General features: G+C 29.3%; 1 protein-coding gene across 1 annotated transcript in view; it reads right to left on the minus strand.

The window, feature by feature from the left end:
* LOC127285765 (carbonic anhydrase-related protein 10) overlaps positions 1-18463 on the minus strand; it is a 175906-nt gene that overhangs the window by 34410 nt on the left and 123033 nt on the right. Inside the window, exon 4 of the mRNA XM_051311942.1 lies at positions 16483-16674. Coding sequence (XP_051167899.1) covers positions 16483-16674 — 192 coding nt within the window. The remainder of the gene's footprint in view (positions 1-16482; positions 16675-18463) is intronic.

Genomic DNA, 18463 nt, shown 5'->3' on the forward strand with positions numbered 1-18463 from the left:
GTACCTCACTTTGTACACTTCACTTTGATTTTCAGGTAGTAGCCAGTGTTGTTCCGTCTTTCTGACAAGTGATAAAGAGTTAGTTGACTCTATTTTAGAATTGGAGTACATTGAGACATCAATCGAGATCACTGGTCTATGGTGAATCATGTTTTGGAGTATCATCAACAAATGTTGATGACAAGCTAGTCTATTTCTTTTGGCTATTTCAAGGAACTTGCAGAAATACCCAAAGACATTTCATTAAATGAAATCGACTCATTAATAGAATAATTTAAAATTTAGATAAAAGAAAATCAGCACCTAACCATCATCAATTGAACATCTCTTTAAAGATATATATGTACTTAATTGAACGCTGCGTTTCAGAGTTGCGTCAAGGTACAAGGCGCGCAATCTCGAATCCAACATCTACATATGAATGAACTCTGGGTATTTGTAGATGCCAGTGAATCGATGAGATGTGCGTGCGTGAGAGACTTATAGAATGATGTATGTAGGTTGAAGCATGTCTCTGCTTTGGGTAGGTCTATGCATCCAGTAGTCGGGAGGTTAATATAGCTCGGCAGCCAACAACAGGGGTGGGATTAGACTCGTATATCTATCACAGGAGAATGCTGTATTGTACCTGAAATCGTGATGGCATGCCCATATGCCACGGCAACGCCGTAAGCGCAGCAGCCTTCGTCAAAGCAATTACACCACCTATCGATTCTCTTAACGATTCAATCCAACATCCCTATGAGCTTTCCAGCCTCATCTTTGGTTTATGATCTCAATCAAGATCCATAGATCCGATTGTAAATCGCAAATTAGCTTCAAATATCGGCCACAGATGTGACAGGCCCTAAGGGACATCATCCAAAGCAAAACGACAAATCCCAATTTTCAATTCAAAATTATGTTTTCTAATACCTCAAAATTTTATAAAGTTCCAGAAAAAAAACGACCGCATTTATTCTAAATGGTGATTCTATAAATATTCTCATTTATTTTTAATATAAAATGTTAGTTTTTCACAAAAATTTCCATTATAAACCTTTAACGCACAGAGTTTATATTTACTCGTGGCGATGAAAAAAATAAACGAAATTATGTAAACATTAAGTTGAAAATATATTTTTATCCAACATATACAATTCGGATATGAAACCACTGCTTCTATTTACATTCAGTACTGGCTACGTTGGCAGTTCAATAAAATCTCGCTTTATGGTACGTTACTCTGCGTAAATATCTGCATTGAACAAATGTCCACTCACAGAGTCAGGAAATACAATTTACAAATAAAACAACAACAAAAAAAAATTGTAAAAATTCACAATTAAAGGAAGTGACAAGCTATTAAAATTAATTTATTGATATTTTATTTCACCAAACATTATTTATACTTCTCTTGAAATTTATTTTACAGCTATTATAAAACTGTAACATTCAAATGAATGTAGAGGCAAAGGGTGATTTTTTTTAAATTCTCACCAACCACCAGATTGTTTGAAATCACGCCAACAAAATTCAGCTGACGAACTGAAAAAAAGACAATTTTCTTCCATCGAAGCAATCTCAAATTTAAAATTTGCATCCGAGACTCGAACTTTTACGTCTGTTCTATTATATTCGGAATTTTTTTACTTCCAATTTTTTTTATGAAAACCATATAAAATAAAACTAACATCTAGTTTTTTTTCAAGGAATATTATACTAGGAGTTTATTTTACCAATTTTTTAATTTTCAGAAAAAAAAATTATACAGATTTAGAGATGGGACAGTGAAGATTGTTGTTTTTGATAAGAACTAAAGCCTGAGGCTAAAACGATTTACTTTACTTAAATATATAGTGTTCTGTATTAGCCATTCTAATTATATGCACCAAATTGGGATCATTTAAACATTAGTGGTCGACTGTCATGTTTGTGGTGTACAAAATATATTTACAAGAAAACGCAAAATTACTCTCTAATAATATTTACAAGTCTAAAAACATGAAAATAAGGAGACTAATATTATTATAATTTTAATCATCAACTTTACTTACTATTCTCAAAGACTACAAAGAAAAATTATTATTTTAAACAATTAGAGGGATTCATGTGAAAAAAGAAGTACATTTGAAGCAGGAAGATTTACATTAAAGTAGACTTATAAGCAAGCTGAGGAATGACAAAAAGAGAAAACTAAATTTAACGAACTGAAATACATTGTGTTGTGTTCAAAGGAAACCATCATTTTGATTTTTAGAAAAACGTCTTGTAAAACCCATTGCTTTAAATTTTCTCAAGATCAAAGAAAGACTAATTTGCGATTCTACGTTGTGTTTCTTGGATAGAGAGAAGATAAAACAAAAAAATTGAATTTATCAAGGATTGACATAACTTATTGATAATTACTCGCGATTGTGACTATCCAACTCCAATTTGTTAACCAAAGAAATTACTAATAAAAAAAATACAATTAAAAAAAATACAAATTAAAAAATACAAATAAAAAAAATACAAATAAGAAAAATATTATTTTTACAATTATTATTATTATAATCGACGGAAACGAATCTACCACATATTTCCTTGTTCCCTCTTGCTAAAAAGTTTGTTACATCCTAAGATGCACAAAGCAAAGAAATTAAATCAATTGTTTTAAGTCAAGAACGCATTGTTCCTTTTAGAATCTTCTTTTAGAAAAATAAGGAAATTGGAATTATAAGGATTAAATTTTGTCGATACAACTAAAATTGAATCGGCAAAATTTGGAAAAGGTCCTATCCAAAATGTGATGTTGATAGTATAGGTCCAACTTAAACTGTACCAATACTATCAGGAAAAAGAGATAGAAATAGAAAAGAAATGATAATCAAATAAATTGTATTATTATTTCACTTACTTTTTTATTGATTGTTTTTTTACAGTGTGATGTTGAATATCATCTTTTCCTTTCTTTGAATATATTCCTTTTTTTATATTAATATTAATTTTATAAATAAAATTCTTTAAAATTGAGATTTTGTAGCAATGATAATACTGGATACTTTTATGAAGAATATTTTTTTTATACTTGTGTTTTTTATAGAAATGAATTTTTTTGTACTTGATTATTTTAGAATAAAAAGTTGAACTAAAAGGATTGAACTGAACTGAAGAATTTTTTTAACTGACTGCTAATGGGACTTCCCTTGGTTTTTAAAGGGAATGATTCCCACTCCACTTTTTAGATAAAGATACTGTTATCAGGCCCATTTTTGAGGACTCGAATTTACAAAAAGAATATATTAAAGAAAAGGAAAGAATTTAATTTTAACAATTTGTATAACTATATTTTAATTAAAATTCATTTAAATCAATTTTTTATTTAATTAAACTAATTATTATAATGGTAAAAGTAAAATTTAATGTTTCGCATTTCTTATTATATCATTATTGAATACCTATTTATTAATTGATAACTAATAAATGTATATTTATCAATTAACAATCAACAAATATTAATTTTACATATAATTAAAATAAAAATAGAAAGGTATGATTCAAACATTCGTACATTTCCCTCTTGCACACGTCACGGACCCTCTTGGTTATTTTATCTATTAGTATAAGGGTCGGGAGTTTGAAATCTTTTTAGAATATAACTTATCAAAAGTAGGCAACTATTGTTGATTTTTGGACTTAAAATATATAGACATATGTAAAATTTGAGAAAAACATCTTGTTAACTATATTTGATCTTCTCATGACTTTATATATTATAAGTCTTTATTAAGAAAATGGTAAAGACTAGATGCAAGAAGAAAAACAAAATGTTTCTCTCATATTTTCCATAAAAAGGTAAATAGATAAAAGAAATACAAAAAAAATAATTAAAATATTGTAGGATATAACAAGTTTTTAGGAATTTCTGAAATTAGGAATTATAAATTAGCAAAATCGGTAGGGAACCTATATCAAAAAAATCAACATTAGCGTCAGACAATGGCAGAATAATTTTGAATTATTATTGTTACGTCTCAAATAGAGAAATAACTAACGAAATAATATTTTATTTTATTTATGGCCGCTCGGTGATTCAGTGAATTCCTGTTTCATTTACAGAGCAGAATGCTCTGAGCTAAGGGTACAAGGAAGAAAGAAAATATTGATTTTTAATGACAAGATTTATTAAGACAAACATTTAGAGTTATAAAATTGATATTTGAGAGAGGGTATCCTGAAGCAACCATTTTTGAAATAAGGAAATCACCATTTCACTTGAAAATTTAGATGTAAGATGTATGAAAAAGAACCACTGCTGTGTCCTAATTTGATAGGAACGTCTGGTACCAGATATAGTTTAAGAGCTCACAGGAAGGTTGACGGGACTTGGTGATGCCCACAGGTCTGGAGTTCAGTTGACCGTAATAAAACCCAAATAATTAAATTCTTCCAAAAAAAGGAAGAAAAAATGATTTCCAAATATAATGGGAAGTCAAAGCCTTAAATACTTGGATGAGATGTTCTTGTCGTAGAAACTTTTATTCTTCTGAGTCGAACTTGAGTATAAAATCGAGAAAAGTAACAGTACTTGTACAAGATTTCGTATATGAAGAAGATTTGATGTAGTGGGTTCGGTGACAATTTCTGAACTGAACTAACGGGTTCGGTGATAATTACTGAACTGATCTCTCCGTAAAAATGTAGTCCTTTTATACCAAATTTTCATAAGAGAATAGATAAAATTTTATGGTCTTGTATTGCTTTTTCCACCCTAATGTTAAAAGGCAGAAGCCAAAAGTTGAAACCTCTCTCTCTCAGTTGAACGTTAAAGAGGGGTTCGATTGATTTTATTACAGAAATAGAAAGAGAACATTTTTTTTCTCAATCGCAGCTGTAGAAAAAAGACACTCATTTATGTCCTTTTAAGGTAATACTAAGTTTCTCATTTCTATTTGTACATATGAGAGATTCTTTTTCAATCGCCCCAGCCCAAAAAGTCAATGTTCTGGGATTGGCTTCATACTTTGGTAAATTGTTGTCCTATATGATAGTAATAAATCCCTAAAATATAAATTAATTAAAAAAATATTTGTAGAAAGTAGAGGGGGTTGAAGTTTTGACGTTAAGGGTAACATTGTCATTTTCAAATCCGTTTAACTATGACAAAAGTTAATGGATTTTAATTTATCTATAATGAATTTTATTGCATTTTTCACGTACTTTTCAAAAATGTATACAAAATTAAAAAAAAAAAAATTTTGACCCCTTTATTTTCAAAATCAACCCTTATTTTTCGATTTTCACCCCTTCGGGTATTTTTTTTTTTTTTTTTTTTATTTTCATTGGAAAGCTGAGGTTTTTTCCGATGAGCTATGTAAATATGAAAATGGGACAACAATAATTTTGTGAGTAACAGAATATTAAAGTAGGCGGTGCCGATAAGGGATGTACCTGGAGATCATATTTGAGGATTTAGATAGGCACCGCCTAATTTAATATTATGTTTCTCACAAAATTATTGTTGTCCCATTTTTATATTTACATAGCTCATGGGAAAAAACCTCAGCTTTCCAATGAAAATAAAAAAAAACAAAAAAAAATTCCCGAAGGGGTGAAAATCGAAAAATAAGGGTTGATTTTGAAAATAAAGGGGTCAAAATTTTTTTTTTTTTAATTTTGTATACATTTTTGAAAAGTACGTGAAAAATGCAATAAAATTCATTATAGATAAATTAAAATCCATTAACTTTTGTCATAGTTAAACGGATTTGAAAATGACAATGTTACCCTTAACGTCAAAACTTCAACCCCCTCTACTTTCTACAAATATTTTTTTAATTAATTTATATTTTAGGGATTTATTACTATCATATAGGACAACAATTTACCAAAGTATGAAGCCAATCCCAGAACATTGACTTTTTGGGCTGGGGCGATTGAAAAAGAATCTCTCATATACAGTACACGAACGTAGGAGGTTAGAAAACGCAGGAGTTTTTATATATAACAAAGGGGCGGGAGTTTTACATTTAAGAGAAAGGTGTTTAGATGCGTAACAAAAGCACGGGTGTTTGACGCAGGGAAACACAACTCAGTATTGATTAAGAAAAAGGATTCTTATAATATGAATGTAAAAGTTACGGTTACGTGACATGATCAATTTTGACAATATGTATTTTGCAAGGTTTATATATTTTATTGTGAAACAAGTGCGAGTGATATAGCGTGACTCGAAGTCCATTCTTTTCTCGCGTATAATATAATTTTTTTTTGCGTTGTGGAATATAAATCAAAGATCTCTATTCAAAGATATATTAATAGATCAAAGAATGTTCCTAGAATTCCTGGTAAGGTTTTGTATAATGGCCTTGAAATAGATAATCCACAAGATATTGTTAATGCTTTTGCTAGGTTGTTCTTAAGCGTTTATAAACCTTCTTCCACACATCCCGGAATATTTGAATCTGAACTTCTCAATTTTATTTGAGATGGAATTCATGTTGATGACAATGTAATTACAGATAAAATGAAATTGTTAAATAATAAGAATACATCAGAAACTGACAAAATTCCTTTTTATTTTATTCGTAAATGTTATCTTGGGTTCGTTAAACCTTTATCTATTATAATTAATTTATCACTTAAATGATGTGATAAATGATGCGGGAAATGTTTTCCCGGATGTGTGGAAATCAGCTAAAATTATTCATGTATTTAAAAGTGGTGATAAATCATGGAGTTCTAACTACAGATCAATTTCTATTTTGAGTAATTTCTCTAAAATTTTTGAAATGATAATTGAAGACATTCTTTGGTCTTATTTATCTCTGAAGCTGTCTATGAATTAACACGGTTTTGTTACTCGCCGTTCTACAACATCTAATTTATTCCTATTTATCAATACAATTGAAAATTCTCTTTTATTTAATCAACAAGTTGATGTAATTTTTACAGATTTATCGAAAGCTTTTGATTGTGTGAACCATGACTTAATTATTACTAAATTAATTAAACTGGGAGTTCCAGATAAAATACTTAAATTAATACTATTTCATTTAAGTAATAGAAGCACGACAGTTTTTTATAATGGTTTTTCCTCTTTTTCTTTTGTTCCTACCTTTGGGGTACCTCAAGGTTCTAATCTTGGACCATTACACTTATAATATGAATGAATGATTTAGATGAAATTACGTTTTTTATAACGTCCCTGATCAAAATTCTTGAATTTTCAACTATATTGAGAATCAAATTAAGAAACACAATTAAGAATATATCACATTATAAATATAATTAATTGCTGTGACCTGATTGCATTTTTCTAAATAGAAAAATAAGCTCTGGGTTATAATGAAATATAAAAAAAAATTGTCAAAAAAAAATATTGATAACGTTGATGGATCATATATCAAAGGATTGTATATGAAATTTCGAGCGTGTCAAGGGTGATCTCTCTAGGAAACTGAGGAAAGGACCACTCCATCAGCCAAATCCTCGAGTAGGCTCCGTCGTCATCATCAAAGCAGGCTGAAGCTTCGAACGTGCCAGTAATGGGTCAAATTTTCTGAAGTGCCTATCTCTCTCTCTCCCTCTCTCTCCCCCTAAGCTCTTCGTTCAGTCATATATCCGTTGTCTAACTTTCCGGGCTTTCGTTGCATAAAGTAAAGCTCAATACGAGTTTTGATTACGCTGTGTAAAGTCTAATCTGACAGTAATGGAATTTTCTGTGTACAAAATCTAGATTGAATTTATTTCAAATAATCAAACGTTTCCCTAAAGATTATTTGCCTTTCTAGAGCGTATCTCTCTACCACTCATCGGACTGTATAGATAAACTGAAACTATTTTAATTTTAATTAAGAGCATTATTTTAGCCGCGGGGAAAATCTGCTATAAGAATTTACAGAGTAAGTCGAGTTAAAGGATAAACAGTTTCGTTTGAAGAATAGTGGAATGTGGTCTTAAACTAAATGTAGGAATATGGAAAAAAGGGAATTATATTTTTAAATTTATATGCTTAAGTAGATGAAGACTTGAATGTAATTGGCTCTCTCTCTCTCTCTGTTGCAAAATAGAATTACTTTTGAAATTGTGAGATACCTATCTCGGAAGCAGATTTAAATCATAATATTTACCTTACCCGTTTGCATCTACTACGCTAAATATCCATGCATCCATTCCCATCTTCTTCCATTCACGAAATATATTAATTTTTCCTCATCGTACTAGTATCTCTCACTTATTTCTACCCTAATATTTAATCATCACATTTTGAAAACCTAAAAATTCTAATGTAATGAATTTTGTCACGAACTTGATTTCTTCAGTGTTTGCTTCAAAAAATTTATTATTATTTATTATTTTGTATTGAGCCTTATTTTATTCTTATCCATCAATTTTAATGCTATGTCTTATCTTTATTCTTTTCATCTTTATTTCTTGTTAAAATTTTATTACAATCCTTCTACCATCATAACCTTTGAGTTTCTCTTGAAATTATTCTTTCACGCCTCTTTCCTTACCAAGTAAGTTAGCATCTTTCTTTACTCCACCTGAGATACGTTTAATGTATTTTTCTCCATATTACTCGTCTCTCTCTCTCTCTCTTCTTTCGACTCATATTTCTGCTTCCTATTATGGAATAGGCCATTTTAACATATTAAAAAAATTTTCCTCTTCTTTGCCAGTCTTTGGTAAATTTTCTTTTTCCTATTTCTCACACTCACTAACACTACTCTTTTTCTTTACTTGTTCCTTCTTTCTTTGCCACAATCTTCTCTTTTTTCTTACACTCAAAAAAAAAATTATGAACCTTTTTTTAAAAATATATTTACTAACATAAATTTTTATTAATATTTACTAATAGATTTTATTATTGAATAAAGTAAATTTTATAAAATAGAGGATTTTTTTATTTCAGGATCGAAGATTTTTGTATTAAAACCTACAGATTTATATTTATTTCTATTTTTCTGTTTAGATTTAATGTTACGAATAGAAGAAATGATTGAGAAAGATTTAGTTTCCAATGTTGTATTCATTGTTATTAATAATTTATTTGAACTCGACAACGAGACTCAGCACTTGAGATTTGATGTTAGCAATTAAACTCCTGGATCATTAATAAATTAAATTCCATGCTTGATCAATGATACGATACATGCATTATTCCTTTCTTCACCTCAATCATTTTTATTCTACTTCACTTTCACAAAACTTTTTAGATCCTCATTTTTAATTAAAAAATAATTATTATTTATATTTATATATAAATACCTTCATTATTATTGTATTAATCATACATTTAAGTGTGGAGTAGTATCCAACAGCTTGGGAATATTTGTCGAGTAAAATTGTATTATTTTATTTATATTAATTAACATATTTTACTTCAAATTAAAATATTGTCACGTCACCGTAACGTTTTTTATAAATAAATAATATTTTTTTTATAATTAATTTGTTAAATAAATTTAAATAATTGTTTTTAAATAAACAAATATTTGTAAATAAACAAGTATTATAATATTATAAATTATAAAAATTGTTTTCTTGTGATACACACTTCATTTTGTTTTAATATTAAATTCACGTATTAGCAAACCAACTTGCCAAAGTCGTCAGTTTAACAGTCGACTTGTAATAAATAAATTCGATTCTGATTTGTCCTTTCGTCTGTTATGAAAACTCTCGCGAGGCACTGATGATTCTCGCCGGGTCACAAAGACGTTGAGGACATCACTACATTTCATTGAAATTAGAAGTCATCAAGGGAAGAGCTTCCTGGTGTATATTTTGATGAAAATCCCGAATATTCAAGAACACCAGAAATACAAAATTGCTGTTTTGTTGACAATGTGTCAAATCAATACTGGCAGTCAATTTCCTATGGACTTCTCGCATTAATCAATTTAACATCGGATAGTGTAAGGATCTGCGTTACCGACGACTGAGTATCGATTATAGGTCGCGGATATAATATTATTTAATATTAATTGATCTCAATGACACCGAGAAGAGAGGTCGCTATTTAGCGACGCTTTCGAGTCTGACTCGTCAGCCATTTTACTCTCATTCTCATCCTGGTGTTTGTAGAGTCAAGTTGTGTGCTATTCTTTTTCGTGTAAAATAATTAAAATTTAAAATTATAAAAATGAGACGAGGCGTTATCGTCATCGTCGAATGGACGGTGAGTCCCAATAAATTAACTAGGAGTCGTTTTCTTCAGAATCGATCTCATTATTATTAAAGTATAATTGAATAAATAAAATATAAATCTTGTCTTTCGGCTTTCTTCCATTATTTAACTTTTTTTAAAATTTGAAGTGAATATTAATAAATAGTGTTATTGTAATAAATTTTGTCTAATTAATGGTGTTTATCCTTACCCCCCCTCTCCGTAGTCTATTGTTGCTGTAAAGTAACAGTTTTAGTTTTTTTGTAATTAGAATTATAAAATTTACTTGTCGGATTATTTAACTATTTTTTAGCGTCTTGGCAAAATTAATATTTAGCAAGTGTAGATAACGTTGATTGTCTTAAAAATATAATAATAAATAATTTAAAATAAAAATCAATAATAAATTAAATTCCTTAAATTCAATGTTACAACATATAATGTCAAGGAATGTTAAAATCATGATTAGTTCATATAATTAATTTGTAAGAATAGATAATTTTCTGAAATTATATAAGAATGTTACATTCTTGATATTTTCTTGACACTACTACTAAGAAGAGGGTCATCAGCACTTTTTACGTCTGTGAGGTCCCGTCTTAGATAAAAACCTTCATGTGCTAGCTGGTTCCGCCGAAAGATTCACATACAAAAATGTTTCTAAATAAAATGTAACCTATCACATTGATGGCCATTCCAAAATATATATACGCAAGTGTCAAAAGTTTAAGTATTTGTAGGTACCAGTGTCTACCCAGCAATAAAAACAACTTTTACTAGCGGTCGTAAAATTTCTATAGAAGAACTAATCTTAGGAAACCAGGTGGAGGCGCATGAATATTGCCCAATTGACATTTGACATAAATGTCAATTAACCGAAATGCATATGACACACATGTCATTTGACCATAATGACATGTTACAAAAATGATATTTGACATAAATGACATTTATCAAAATTGACATTTGACAAAAATGACGATTATCATAATTGTCATTTAACATAAACGATATGTAACAAAAATGTCATTTGACATAAATGACATCATACAAAAATATCGTTTGACATAAATGAAATTTATCAAAAATGTCATTTGACATACATGACAATTATCAAATTTGTCATTTGACATAAAAGACATTTATCAGAATTGTCATTTGACAGAAATGACAATTATCAAAAATGTCATTTGACATAAATGACAATTATCATAATTGTCATTTGACATAAATGACTATTATCAAAATTGTCATTTGACATAAACGACATGTATTAAAAATGTTATTTGACATACATGACAATTATCAAAATTGTCATTTGACATAAAAGACATTTATCAGAATTGTCATTTGACAGAAATGACAATTATCAAAATGGTCATTTGATATAAACGACAATTATCATAATTGTCATTTGACATAAATGACATTTATCAGAATTGTCATTTGACATAAATGACAATTATCAAAATTGTCATTTGACATAAACAACATTTATCAGAATTGTCATTTGACAGAAATATTCCTGCGCGAATTTCAAAATTGACCAATCACAATTTTATAATAGCTTTTTATTGGTCAACTTTAAAATTCGCGCTGGAATATTTATGTCAAAAGACAAATTTGATAAATGTCATTTATGTTACATGTCGTTTATGTCAAATGACAATTTGGATAAATGTCGTTTATGTCAAATAACAATTTTGATAATAGTCATTTATGTCAAATGACAATTATGATAATTGTCATTTATGTCAAATGACATTTTTGATAAATGTCGTTTATGTCAAATGACAATTTTGATAATTGTCATTTATGTCAAATGACAATTCTGATAAATGTCATTTATGTCAAATGACAATTATGATAATTGTCGTTTATGTCAAATGACCATTTTGATAATTGTCATTTCTGTCAAATGACAATTCTGATAAATGTCTTTTATGTCAAATGACAATTTTGATAATTGTCATGTATGTCAAATGAAATTTTTGATAAATTTCATTTATGTCAAACGATATTTTTGTATGATGTCATTTATGTCAAATGACATTTTTGTTACATATCGTTTATGTTAAATGACAATTATGATAATTGTCATTTATGTCAAATGTCAATTTTGATAAATGTCATTTATTTCAAATATCATTTTTGTAACATGTCATTATGGTCAAATGACATGTGTTTCATATGCATTTCGGTTAATTGACATTTATGTCAAATGTCAATTGGGCAATATTCATGCGCCTCACCAGGTGTTATAAGAAGATTATTGGATACCAATCAATACACATATTAAGGTAATAATACAGAACCTTATAAAAAAAGGATTATATGATTGTTTTTTTAAACAATTATTTATTATCAAGAAAATATCAATCTTATAATAAATGAATAATCTTTTGTTTAATTATCATTTTGTTTATTCATTTAATAACTTCTCCCTAACTTAGTTTCTTTAACTAAGTTAAATTGAGGGAATAGAGTAGGGAATATTTATAAGTTCTTGGATTAGGAGAAATTAAATTAAATAATTATGACATAACAATATTTTAATTAAAATTAACATAATTATATTTAAGAGAAAAGATTTCCGCATAGAGATTAAATTAATGATGAACTGCGAGAATATATTTCTTTTTTTTTAATATGTCAGTTCTTTTAAAGAGTACATGCTAAAGAAAGAGTACGTTCTTCCGCATAATTATTTTTTTACTTTCAATGAGAATAAGACATGCTTGAATGTAGATAAAAATGAGAACGAGAAATAAAAAAAAAGTGTATGAATAAGATTGTGAAAACACAGTGCCAGTTATACGTCAATAATCCATTGCAAAATACTGAATTTTACCTTCGAATAAAATTTCTTTTATCAATATCACGATGAATGTTTTTTTGTAAATATAGCATTATATTATATTTATATAATTTTAATTTTTCAACATTCAAATTTTTTTAACGTATGGACACCGAGATTTTATTTAATTACTTTATTATACTGTTGTAAAAAAGTTGTGTTTTTTTATTACACACACATGATAAAAGTAAATTTTTTTTTCAACTATAAACGAGGTCGAGAAATTTACAATTGAAATCAGGTTCAGTGTCACAGGTTCCTGGTGATTTCCGCCGGGATGGAGAAAATGCAGGCTGCTGAGTGAATTGTAATCGAAACCCGGTGTTAATTTCCGATTAACACTCAATCGCCTATTCCCTCGTGAATCGAAAGTAATAACGACCGGACGCTCTTCCGAACGCAATAACGCATCATGAAAAATGCAATCGCGCTTTTAACTGCGGTTTTTCCTCTTTTTCCAACGAGTTGGTTCGATTTTTCAATGGGTTTACGAGTTAAACAAGTCAGTTCGTGGGAATCATTTTAAAAATTAAATAAAATATTTTTTAACTGATTGAAAATATAATATGCGAATAAAATTTCTCTTTCCATTTTAATCCCGAAATAAATATCCATAGAATTATTATTTCGTGATAAGGTGATTAAGGATCATTATTTTTTTTTATAAATAAATCATACCGCAGAATATTTGTATTTAAACATTTATTCATTTATGAAATTCACAAAAAAGGAGATAAATATTTTTAAAATGTATTTCACTGTATTTTTGTGTTCTCTTTTTTTAGAGAAAGGGAGATAAAAAATCAAGTTCGTAACGACAATTAGTGGGCTACATCTGGCATCAGAAATAGACGATGAATGGACCGCAAATCGGGAATTTGAATCACGTCTACGTTTACTTCGAACTGAAACGACTTTGACCACTGGGCGATATGTATAGTGCATATAGCATCGACGACTAAACATCAACCACTAACCAATTCGTATGCATCCTAGTCTACCCACGAAACGATTTTCCTGGCATATATCATAGAAAACTGTACATCGTGCAGTTCAAAAAGCATTCTGGTGAATCTACTACCAATGGCCAATATTCCACGGATTCGGATGAGTCAATATTTCGTTAAAGTATACGCTTTGCCATAAACGATTTATATTCACTATTAGCTCTTCTTGCATTAAATAACATTAATTCTCTAAACAACTATCATTCAGAAACTTTGCTGTTTATTTATTATTTTTCTTTAATATTTACAGTGAAACTTTTGTAACGTTATATGTTATTTTATTGTATTTTTTTCGTCATTATTTTCTTCTTCTTAATTTTTATTTGTAAATTTCTTATCGATTCTACAAAGGAATTTACAAAATTCATAGAAATCGAAAACATTTGTAAGCAATAAAATGTAAAAAAAAAAATAATACCAGGAAGATGAAATTGCTGTTTTGTTAACGATCTGTCAAATCAATACTGGCAGTCAATTTCCTATGGACTTCTCGCATTAATCAATTTAACATCGGATAGTGTAGGGATCTGCGTTACCGACGACTGAGTATCGATTACACAGGCACACAAAAAAAAAGTCAGGTCCCAAAAAGCACAACCCCATATTCCTATGTTTTTGGGGTCGCTGAAACCGAATATGACCATGAAAAATTTTTTTGCCGACCCATTTTCCCGCAACCACCCCCTTGCACCTACTCATGGGGGTTGGAGTTTCAAATTAAAAAAAAAGTCAAGTTCGGTGTCTAATCCTACGTTTTTTGGGGCGCTGAAACCGAAAAACGCCACCAAAAACAAATTCTTTACCCCCTTAACCCCCTACAACCCTCTGGGAGGGGGTTAAAATTTTAAATTTCACAAAAAGTCAAGTTCGGTGTCTAATCCTACGTTTTTTGGGGCGCTGAAATCAAAAAACGCCACCAAAAACAAATTCTTTACCCGCTTAACCCCCTACAACCCTCTGGGAGGGGGTTAAAATTTTAAATTTCACAAAAAGTCAAGTTTTTTGATTTCAGCGACCCAAAAAAACATAGGATTAGACACCGTACTCGACTTTTCGTGAAAAATGAAATTCCAACCCCCTCCCAGGGGTTGTAGGGGGTTAAGGGGGTAAAGAATTTGTTTTTGGTGGTGTTTTTTGATTTCAGCGCCCCAAAAAACGTAGGATTAGACACCGAACTTGACTTTTTGTGAAATTTAAAATTTTAACCCCCTCCCAGAGGGTTGTAGGGGGTTAAGGGGGTAAAGAATTTGTTTTTGGTGGCGTTTTTTGATTTCAGCGCCCCAAAAAACGTAGGATTAGACACCGAACTTGACTTTTTGTGAAATTTAAAATTTTAACCCCCTCCCAGAGGGTTGTAGGGGGTTAAGGGGTAAAGAATTTGTTTTTGGTGGTGTTTTTTGATTTCAGCGCCCCAAAAAACGTAGGATTAGACACCGAACTTGACTTTTTTTTTAATTTGAAACTCCAACCCCCGTGAGTAGGTGCAAGGGGGTGGTTGCGGGAAAATGGGTCGGCAAAAAAATTTTTCATGGTCATATTCGGTTTCAGCGACCCCAAAAACATAGGAATATGGGGTTGTGCTTTTTGGGACCTGACTTTTTTTTTTTGTGTGCCTGTGTTATCGGTCGCAGATATTATATTATTACATATTAGTTTATGTCAATGACACTGAGAAGAGAGGCCGCTGTTTAGCGACGCTTTCGAGACTGACTCGTCAGCCATTTTACTCTCATTCTCATCCTAGTGTTTGTAGAGTCAAGTTGTGTTCTATTCTTTTTCATGTAAAATAATTAAAATTTACAATTATAAAAATGAGACGAGGCGTCGTCTTCAAATGGACAGTGAGTCTCAAATTAATTATGAGTCGTTTCCTTCAGAATAAATCTTATTACTATTAAAGTATAATCTAATAAATTAAATATATATCTTGTCTTTCGGCCTTCTGTCATTATTTAACTTTTTCTAAAATTTGAAGTGAATGTTAATAAATAGTGTTATTGTTATAAATTTTGTCTAATTAATGGTGTTTATCCTTATCCTATATATTAAGATAAGCCTTTCGTAAAGTCATCCCTTGCAAGGGCTGGACCTGAAGGACCCAATGACATCTTTCTTTCGATAAGTTTTTCTATATTTTGTTTTTTATAGAACCAATAATTGATCTTTTCTAATTTCCCACTCCAAAAAAATATTCATCCCCAAATTTGCACTCGACTTAAAAATTTAAGAAAGGATAGCAATATAAAAACTAGACACTAATAAAAAAGTAGTACTTCTTAAGTTTACAGTTCTTTAAACTATTTTTCAAATTACAAGTTCTATCAACGATTTTCAAGTTCTAATTCCAAGTCATTTAAATTTTTCAATCTTTCACCTGTTATTAGTTTTTCATCTAAATTCCATGACTAAAATTTGAGAAATTCTTTACATCAAACGGTGGATCGCTTTAATATCTCATATAATGATGAAAATATTAATCTTACCTCAGCAGGAAATGCATAATTGTTGACTCGATGTTCGGAACCATGTGAATTGTCTAATCCATAATGAATATAAATTTCCTCGAATTGGTAGTGATAGGCAAGTGGACCTCCCGTTATATTTACTCGAATTTTCACATCTCTATCCGCCCTGAATACAAGAAATTGCCCTGTATTGTGTAAATGACCAGATATCTGAAACAAAATTAATAAAATCACTTACAATCTCATTCCATTACAATACTTTGTTAATGCTACAATTTCTTTCTATCTAATTAATTATTATTTCAGTCCTTAAACGGAGAATTATAATTATAATGGGCAAAATCTATTTACAAGATAAAAGTTTTTTCTAATTTTAATTAATTTTCAAATAACATGATTAAGAACCTTGTTGTTAATTAATTCTGATCAGTTAAGTTATTAACCAATTCAGGAGTTCGATCACATGCTTGAAATTCGAAACGAAGCAATGGAGGTTGAACAGTTAATGATCTTGTCACACACTGTAGCCGCATTTATGGAACATTCCCTATATATATTGCACCTCCTTCCATTTCTCGAAATTTGGGGAAAATTTTCGACAATTGACTACCCATGTTCTCGTATTATCAATTCAGACTAAATGAGTATAAATGAAATCGAAACATTGAGTCCATTCTGAATTTCAATTGTAGCGTAGTAATAGGCAATCATTGCTAATGGTCGAATTCGTTAATTTTACTCCGTTTGACCAACGAGGATGAACTCAGCGATTTAAATTGTGAATCGACAAAATTTCACGCAATTAAATTTCATCTTGAATAGAAAATGTTTTGTTTTTTTGTAATTTAAATTTTTCATATATATATGTATCAAATATGATAATTCTTTTTAAAGATACATAGAAAAATTGGAATTTTATAACAATAGAAGTAAAGCTTTCCAGTAGATTGCTTTTTGATGGAGGTGAAATTATTTTTAAAGAATTGAGAAGTCTAAAAGTGGAGGTTAATGGAAATCGGAATTTTCAGGATGATATATATCACAAAATAATGTAAGTTACCGACCAAGACTTTTGCCGACGTGTCTCCTTCGTTCGGTCCGCTGTGAGGTTACCTCATTATTTTTAACCGATGATGCCATAATTCAGATCCTTGCGACATATAATAAAATTGACTCTTTCTGGCATTATTCGGTCTTCAAAAAAGAACTTTTCTTTCCAAACCGGCCAAGAGTACAATGTGACATGTTTGTCATTACAAAATTTTCTATAGGCAAAAATTAATTAATCAAAAAATGATCATGCATTGACTTTCTACAATAAAAATTATAAAAAACAACCGTAAAATCTATACAAAATTATACAACTGCTTCCTCCAGATGTCAACCGCTGGGGTTTTCTAAAAAAATTTCTAAAAAAATGAACTAATTACATTTTAATCAACAAATTAAATTAATTTTGAAGATTTAAACATTATTATAAGAATGACTGATGATTTAGACTATCAATAATTGAAATTTTATATGTGATAAAAAGTTTTTAATAATTGCCATTTAATTATATACAAATAATTTTATTTAATATTCTTTTATACGTATATGTTACAACGTTAAATTTAATTTATTATTGATTTTTATATTAAGTTTTATTTATTTATTATCATATTTTCAAGACAATCAACGTTATCTACACTTTATAATTATTAATTTTGCCAAGACGACAAGTTATTTTATGGAAAATAACTAAACCAAAAAAATAGTTAAATAACCTGACAATTAAATTTTATAATTCTATTTAGGAAAAACTAAAACCAGCTCAGAAATTCCATTGTTACTTTACAGCAACAATAGACCGCGAAAAGGAGGGGATAAGGATAAACACCATTAATTAGACAAAATTTATTACACTAACACTATTTATTAATATTCACTTCAAATTTTAAAAAAAGTTAAATAATGTCAGAAAGCCGAAAGACAAGATTTATATTTTATTTATTTAATT

This window comes from Leptopilina boulardi, unplaced genomic scaffold (genome assembly GCF_019393585.1).
Source record: "Leptopilina boulardi isolate dan_hultmark-lab unplaced genomic scaffold, ZJU_Lbou_2.1 LbouV2_341, whole genome shotgun sequence".
NCBI classification, from domain to species: domain Eukaryota; kingdom Metazoa; phylum Arthropoda; class Insecta; order Hymenoptera; family Figitidae; genus Leptopilina; species Leptopilina boulardi.